Source organism: Sinocyclocheilus grahami, unplaced genomic scaffold (genome assembly GCF_001515645.1).
Source record: "Sinocyclocheilus grahami isolate Dianchi unplaced genomic scaffold, SAMN03320097.WGS_v1.1 scaffold21.1, whole genome shotgun sequence".
Taxonomy (NCBI): Eukaryota; Metazoa; Chordata; class Actinopteri; order Cypriniformes; family Cyprinidae; genus Sinocyclocheilus; species Sinocyclocheilus grahami.
Window position 1 is genome coordinate 2726070 of NW_015505200.1, and position 9016 is coordinate 2735085.

The 9016-nt window shown below is 35.6% G+C and overlaps 1 protein-coding gene across 1 annotated transcript in view; it reads right to left on the reverse strand.

The window, feature by feature from the left end:
* Positions 1-5190: 5190 nt before the first annotated feature.
* Positions 5191-9016, reverse strand: part of LOC107557158 (V-type proton ATPase 21 kDa proteolipid subunit-like) — a 7937-nt gene continuing 4111 nt past the window's right edge. Inside the window, exon 5 of the mRNA XM_016240490.1 lies at positions 5191-7268. Coding sequence (XP_016095976.1) covers positions 7242-7268 — 27 coding nt within the window. The 3' untranslated portion in view covers positions 5191-7241. The remainder of the gene's footprint in view (positions 7269-9016) is intronic.

Genomic DNA, 9016 nt, shown 5'->3' on the forward strand with positions numbered 1-9016 from the left:
TATATACAGTGGTGTGAAAAAGTGTTGGCCCCCTTCCTGATTTCTTATTTTTTTTCATGTTTGTCACACTTTAATGTTTCCGATCATCAAACTAATTTAAATATTAGTCAGAGATAATGCAAGTAAATACAAAATGCAGTTTTTAAATGATGATTTCATTTATTAAGGGAAAAAAGCTGTCCAAATCTACGTGTCCCTACGTGAAAAATGAATTGCCCCCTCCTGTTAAATCATGAAAGAACTGCAATTAACCACATTATTTTAGAAAGCTGAGTTAAATTTCACTAGCCACACCCAGGCCTGATTACTGCCAGACCTGTTGAATCAAGAAATCACTTAAATAGAACCTGTCTGACAAAGTGAAGCATGAAAGAAATTCAAGAACCGATGAGAATCAAAACAGTTGACATGTATCAGTCTGTAAAGGATTATAAAGCCATTTCTAAGGCTTTGGGACTCGAGCGAACCATGGTCAGAGCCATTATCCACAAATTGAGAAAACTTGGAACAATGGTGAACCTTCCCAGGAGTGGCTGGCCAACCAAAATTACTCCAAGAGCACAACGACGACTCATCTAAGAGGTCATAAATGAAAAAACCCAGAACAAAATCTAAAGAACTGCAGGCCTCACTTGCCTCAATTAAGGTCAGTGTTCATGATTCAACAATAAGAAAGAGACTGGGCAAAAACGGCATCCATGGGAGAGTTCCAAGGCAAAAGCCACTGCTGACCAAAAAGAACACAAAGGCTCGTCTCTCATTTGCCAAAAAATATCTTGATTATCCCCAAGACTTTTGGGCAAATATTCTGTGGACTGATGAGACAAAAGTTGAACTTTTTGGAAGGTGTGTGTCCCGTTACATCTGGCGTAAAACCAACACAGCATTTCATAAAAAGAAATCATACCAACAGTCAAACATGGCGGTGCGTGTGATGATCTGGGGCTGCTTTGCAGCTTCAGGACCTGGACGACTTGCCATAATTGCGTGGCACAACCAGTTATTAGATTTAGGGGGCAATTACTGTTTCACGTAGGGCCAGGCAGGTTTGGACAGCTTTTTTCCCTTAATAAAATAAATAATCATTTAAAAACTGTATTTTGTATTTACTTGCATTATCTTTGTGTAATATTAAAATTAGTTTGATGATCTGAATCTTTTAAGTGTGACAAATATGGAAAAAAAAAAAAAAAACCGGGAAGGGGGCAAAAACCTTTTCACAGCACTATAAATAGATAGATAGAGATAATGTGAATGATAAATGTATACGGCACAAAAGAATCCTGAGGAAAATATTTAGCAGCAATTTTTCCCCGCATTGATAATAAACGTTTCTTGAGCACCAAATGAGCATTTAGAATGATTTCTGAAGAGTCATGTGACACTAATGTCCGCTGAAAATAGTGAGGAATATATTACATTTGAAAATACATTCAAATAGAATAATTTTAAACCGTAAGAATATTTCACAATATTACTATTTGTACTGTATTTTTGATCAAATAAATGCAGCCTTGGTGAGCAAGAGACTTCTTTCAAAAACATCCTGCAGTATGGTAATGAGGTGGTGGCTGATGGATCATGGACATGCGGTCGCATGCCTGCTTTAGGGTATAAAGCACCAGATTAACTAGTGTTTGGGTTACGCTGTGATGCTATTGGCTGGCTACTATAAAAACAGAAATTAATGCATTAAACTGTTTTTCACATTTCTTTTTATTTCTTCAAGGACAATTAGTCTAGAGGATCCACTTGTACACATCAAAACAATGGAATCACCACATTAACATATTTAACAATCACTGAAACGGGAGAAATGGTGAAGTAGTCATCTTTACCGCACAACCAACCCGATCTCACAGCAATTTATACATATTTTACTAGGTGGCTAATTCGTACGAATTTGTACGTGAGATGGCATTGGCACAACTCCTGAACCACAATCAAACAGCCAATCCAGGTCCTGGAAGCGCCACAATAATGAGACCTAAAGTGGCCTCGCAGTTTGATCCATTAGGAGTGAGTTGATTACAACCCGGTCTAAATTGGAATGCTTCAAAATAAATCCATGTAAAAAAAAAAAAATCTAAATCAAATGAATGCATCTCTCCATAGATCCAGTGCAAGAAAACACATGATCTTGGTCACCAGACTGGAAATGCTTCACAAGACCATAGTGCTTTAACGACAGAGTTTGTGATTTGATTGATCATTGCAATATAAACAGACATTTAACAGAAGCTGATTTTGGACATTTAGGAGTTAGTACAATCATGTTTAGTATGTACCTCCACTTCACAAAAACATCATAGATAGTAAAGCATTTCAGTAGAGATAAAAGAAGGCCAACTGATCTTACAAGTTTGATCGTGGATATAAACAGTGGTTCAGACAGAGTACTGTTAGATTTGGTAGATAACCTCAGTGAAGGAAAACACCATATATAATTATACAAGAATAAAAATTAGGCTGTGAGGGATAAATGGGTTGTTCCGTTAAAATATTTCAGCCGATGAAACACTGAAAATACATTGTCCTAAAACATTTCAGTTGGACAAAATCTCTGGTTGTGAAAATGAGATCTTGAAATCCAGTCAAATCTACAGCCTCGTTATTATTTGTGTTTAAATATGGCATCTAAGGTCTGTGACCAATTAAAGTCACCTAAAACAGCTGTTTGCAGTGCTTTTCTGCTATGAACTTGCTTTTAGATGATCATTTTCAGGATTACCCGAGATGAACAGCAAAGAAAATGTTACATAATGTTCTTAAGAGTTTAGACGTCATACAGTAACTTATGGAAGCTTGTTTCTGTGACGGGTTTAAAAAAAACAAATAAAAAAAACAAGGTAAACAATAATCACAAGACAGGTAGGAGAAACAGAACGGCAAACACCCTCATGCTCCACAAAAAAAACACAACTGCATTTAATATGTACACGCATCAGATTATTATATCCTCTCATTTTTAACCAACCAGATCTGAAGAGAGCCCTACAAAGTGAGGGCCTACACTGGTAGAAATACAATTGGAGATGACTGGTATTATTTATTTTACATCATTGTTTTGGTATAACTGTTTTTTCAAAGTTAGCATTTACTTGAATTCAGTAGCTACATGAAAGAACACAACACGTGAGAGTGAGATCAGGTCAAGCACACCAGATACACCAGGTGTCATCACGCAAATACACAAGAACATTCTTGCATACAGCCATCAAGAGAATACTTTATGATTTACACCCATCCAATGCAAAGAACCACACTAAAGCAATTCATCACTTTTCTTGTACTGTACAAAACCATCACAGCGAACTATATATTTGAATTTGAGTTAATTACAAACATAAACAGACCCCAACATTGGGTCTACAGACCGGTTCTGTCACCATATGCAGGATCACTGTTTATATTATTAAGCTTTTTTTTAATAAATAAAATAACTTTTGCTTTAAAAATAATAATAATAATTAAATTTGATATTAGGACATCATGGAGGTATGGCCAAAAACATTAAGTGATATTTTCATTTTCAGAATTATGAGATGCCAAACTAAGTGTTTAAGTCGTCAAAGATCTGCCTTTGACATCATCATGCACTCTTTTAAGACAAATTGGTGCACATACAATATTTCAATCTTCAGAAAATGATGGTTAAAAACAGACACAAAAGGAAAATACATTTAAATAATTTACTATGTATTTACACCTCCTGTTTGCACCAGCAACACAGCATCTTTGATCTGTAGGTTGTGTAGTCGTCTAATCTCCCATTTTTACTTTCGATGTCTAAATGGAAAGAAAAAAAAGGGTTAATAATTACACACACACACAAACACAAAAACAAAACAACAAAAAACAAATACAATCTGATGTTCCAGTACCATACAAAAACTGCAGAGGCCAAATGTTTGTTTGTTTATGATTTAACGCCATGCGAGCTACCTCGGCTATATTCATGGTGAAAACGAGGTTAGTTAAGTTAAATTAAGTTTTTTTAATTTGATCTTAGATAAAAATTCTAAAACTAAATCTGGCCTTACTTCACTAAAAATCTTTCCATAAAAGACAACAGAAAAATAATGAGTTCTGACAGACTTTAAACTGTTACAATCCATCAAAATATGCTTCAAAGATAATGGATTCTGGCATAAAGAACATAAAGGAGGATCTTCACCCGCCAACAGAAAACTATGGGTTAGTCTGGAATGTCCTATTCGACAGCGAGTGTAGACAATATGATCCCATCGATTTTCAAAGTGGGCACAACGTTTTACACCAACTACAGGATTGATTTTGTATAGCTTGTTTCAGAGCCCAAATGAAATGACTGTTTTAATAGGAGTTGCTCTTGTGTGGCTGAATAATCTCAATCTGAATACAAGCATGCATGTCAAATCAATTTACAGTGTGTGACTGGAAATTGTGATAAAATTTTCATTTTCCAGAGGGTGGTCATAAGTAGCTAGATGGATATCAGTGACAAATAATTCAAAAGATCATCCTGCTGGAAACCAGATTGGGAAGAATGTGCTTCATGACAACACTGTTAGGTAAACTAAAGGCCTGATCACACAAATAATGAAATGAAGAAGTGATACAAAAGTAGGCCTGGGCGATAAAACGGTATCGATATTTATCGACGGTACACCTTCTTCGAAATCGATAGAAATATTTTTCGATATAGCACACGATATAGGCACGTGCTATGAGTGACGCAGACAGCACACACAAACACGAACAGGAGTGCTGTACCTGCCTGTGATGAGGAGATTGTGAATAAAATTTTTCCCCGCATTGATAATAAACGTTTCTTGAGCACCAAATGAGCATTTAGAATGATTTCTGAAGAGTCATGTGACACTAATGTCCGCTGAAAATAGTGAGGAATATATTACATTTGAAAATACATTCAAATAGAATAATTTTAAACCGTAAGAATATTTCACAATATTACTATTTGTACTGTATTTTTGATCAAATAAATGCAGCCTTGGTGAGCAAGAGACTTCTTTCAAAAACATCCTGCAGTATGGTAATGAGGTGGTGGCTGATGGATCATGGACATGCGGTCGCATGCCTGCTTTAGGGTATAAAGCACCAGATTAACTAGTGTTTGGGTTACGCTGTGATGCTATTGGCTGGCTACTATAAAAACAGAAATTAATGCATTAAACTGTTTTTCACATTTCTTTTTATTTCTTCAAGGACAATTAGTCTAGAGGATCCACTTGTACACATCAAAACAATGGAATCACCACATTAACATATTTAACAATCACTGAAACGGGAGAAATGGTGAAGTAGTCATCTTTACCGCACAACCAACCCGATCTCACAGCAATTTATACATATTTTACTAGGTGGCTAATTCGTACGAATTTGTACATGAGATGGCATTGGCACAACTCCTGAACCACAATCAAACAGCCAATCCAGGTCCTGGAAGCGCCACAATAATGAGACCTAAAGTGGCCTCGCAGTTTGATCCATTAGGAGTGAGTTGATTACAACCCGGTCTAAATTGGAATGCTTCAAAATAAATCCATGTAAAAAAAAAAAAATCTAAATCAAATGAATGCATCTCTCCATAGATCCAGTGCAAGAAAACACATGATCTTGGTCACCAGACTGGAAATGCTTCACAAGACCATAGTGCTTTAACGACAGAGTTTGTGATTTGATTGATCATTGCAATATAAACAGACATTTAACAGAAGCTGATTTTGGACATTTAGGAGTTAGTACAATCATGTTTAGTATGTACCTCCACTTCACAAAAACATCATAGATAGTAAAGCATTTCAGTAGAGATAAAAGAAGGCCAACTGATCTTACAAGTTTGATCGTGGATATAAACAGTGGTTCAGACAGAGTACTGTTAGATTTGGTAGATAACCTCAGTGAAGGAAAACACCATATATAATTATACAAGAATAAAAATTAGGCTGTGAGGGATAAATGGGTTGTTCCGTTAAAATATTTCAGCCGATGAAACACTGAAAATACATTGTCCTAAAACATTTCAGTTGGACAAAATCTCTGGTTGTGAAAATGAGATCTTGAAATCCAGTCAAATCTACAGCCTCGTTATTATTTGTGTTTAAATATGGCATCTAAGGTCTGTGACCAATTAAAGTCACCTAAAACAGCTGTTTGCAGTGCTTTTCTGCTATGAACTTGCTTTTAGATGATCATTTTCAGGATTACCCGAGATGAACAGCAAAGAAAATGTTACATAATGTTCTTAAGAGTTTAGACGTCATACAGTAACTTATGGAAGCTTGTTTCTGTGACGGGTTTAAAAAAAACAAATAAAAAAAACAAGGTAAACAATAATCACAAGACAGGTAGGAGAAACAGAACGGCAAACACCCTCATGCTCCACAAAAAAAACACAACTGCATTTAATATGTACACGCATCAGATTATTATATCCTCTCATTTTTAACCAACCAGATCTGAAGAGAGCCCTACAAAGTGAGGGCCTACACTGGTAGAAATACAATTGGAGATGACTGGTATTATTTATTTTACATCATTGTTTTGGTATAACTGTTTTTTCAAAGTTAGCATTTACTTGAATTCAGTAGCTACATGAAAGAACACAACACGTGAGAGTGAGATCAGGTCAAGCACACCAGATACACCAGGTGTCATCACGCAAATACACAAGAACATTCTTGCATACAGCCATCAAGAGAATACTTTATGATTTACACCCATCCAATGCAAAGAACCACACTAAAGCAATTCATCACTTTTCTTGTACTGTACAAAACCATCACAGCGAACTATATATTTGAATTTGAGTTAATTACAAACATAAACAGACCCCAACATTGGGTCTACAGACCGGTTCTGTCACCATATGCAGGATCACTGTTTATATTATTAAGCTTTTTTTTAATAAATAAAATAACTTTTGCTTTAAAAATAATAATAATAATTAAATTTGATATTAGGACATCATGGAGGTATGGCCAAAAACATTAAGTGATATTTTCATTTTCAGAATTATGAGATGCCAAACTAAGTGTTTAAGTCGTCAAAGATCTGCCTTTGACATCATCATGCACTCTTTTAAGACAAATTGGTGCACATACAATATTTCAATCTTCAGAAAATGATGGTTAAAAACAGACACAAAAGGAAAATACATTTAAATAATTTACTATGTATTTACACCTCCTGTTTGCACCAGCAACACAGCATCTTTGATCTGTAGGTTGTGTAGTCGTCTAATCTCCCATTTTTACTTTCGATGTCTAAATGGAAAGAAAAAAAAGGGTTAATAATTACACACACACACAAACACAAAAACAAAACAACAAAAAACAAATACAATCTGATGTTCCAGTACCATACAAAAACTGCAGAGGCCAAATGTTTGTTTGTTTATGATTTAACGCCATGCGAGCTACCTCGGCTATATTCATGGTGAAAACGAGGTTAGTTAAGTTAAATTAAGTTTTTTTAATTTGATCTTAGATAAAAATTCTAAAACTAAATCTGGCCTTACTTCACTAAAAATCTTTCCATAAAAGACAACAGAAAAATAATGAGTTCTGACAGACTTTAAACTGTTACAATCCATCAAAATATGCTTCAAAGATAATGGATTCTGGCATAAAGAACATAAAGGAGGATCTTCACCCGCCAACAGAAAACTATGGGTTAGTCTGGAATGTCCTATTCGACAGCGAGTGTAGACAATATGATCCCATCGATTTTCAAAGTGGGCACAACGTTTTACACCAACTACAGGATTGATTTTGTATAGCTTGTTTCAGAGCCCAAATGAAATGACTGTTTTAATAGGAGTTGCTCTTGTGTGGCTGAATAATCTCAATCTGAATACAAGCATGCATGTCAAATCAATTTACAGTGTGTGACTGGAAATTGTGATAAAATTTTCATTTTCCAGAGGGTGGTCATAAGTAGCTAGATGGATATCAGTGACAAATAATTCAAAAGATCATCCTGCTGGAAACCAGATTGGGAAGAATGTGCTTCATGACAACACTGTTAGGTAAACTAAAGGCCTGATCACACAAATAATGAAATGAAGAAGTGATACAAAAGTAGGCCTGGGCGATAAAACGGTATCGATATTTATCGACGGTACACCTTCTTCGAAATCGATAGAAATATTTTTCGATATAGCACACGATATAGGCACGTGCTATGAGTGACGCAGACAGCACACACAAACACGAACAGGAGTGCTGTACCTGCCTGTGATGAGGAGATTGTGAATAAAGAATGAATGTTAGTCGAATTTAAAATAAACATTTGCATTTGAATGTTAGGTGTGCATAAGGGAGCATCGTCAGTGGCGCGTGAGATGCGGTGATGATGTAAGTGACGTTGTTGCATTTTAATGTTTTGTTAGTCTAGCCCACGAGACGCGCCGCTGCTGCGTTATTCATTCAAGATATTAGAGAAATATAGAAGCTAAATGCGGAGAAGATCTTGAATGGGTTAAAACCGAAACCAAGCCATTCACACAGAACGCATATTCAGCTAATTTTTTTAGACGGACAAATGTGACTGCTGCACTCGCGTCTCACAGAAGAGATGTATAGAAAGCCATGCAAAGTTAAAACAGTTGAAACTTTTAGAAAACACGTCGCACATTTGTGGAGGTTTATTCCTTTTCACTGCGTCTCATATGTTTTTAAATGCAGTCTGTGTGAATGGCGCTTCGGCTCTTTGGATTAAGCAATGCATAAATACATGATGCCGTTTTGTTCAAAATTGTTTATGCAATTTATGGAATTATATTTGATTTTTATGAGTTAATTTAGACGTAATGCTCGTTTTTATAGAGTTACTTCCTTGCGTTGACAATTTAAATGCGCTGCATTATTTTGCTCATTGCACCCTTCTGTGGCTTTGGGAGACAATTAAACCTATACAATAAAGACCTATTTAATCTGCATATAAAACATTAGAAATTAGCTATTTGTTTAATTTTTATTGTGTTTGATTGTTAAAACAAAAAATATTTGTT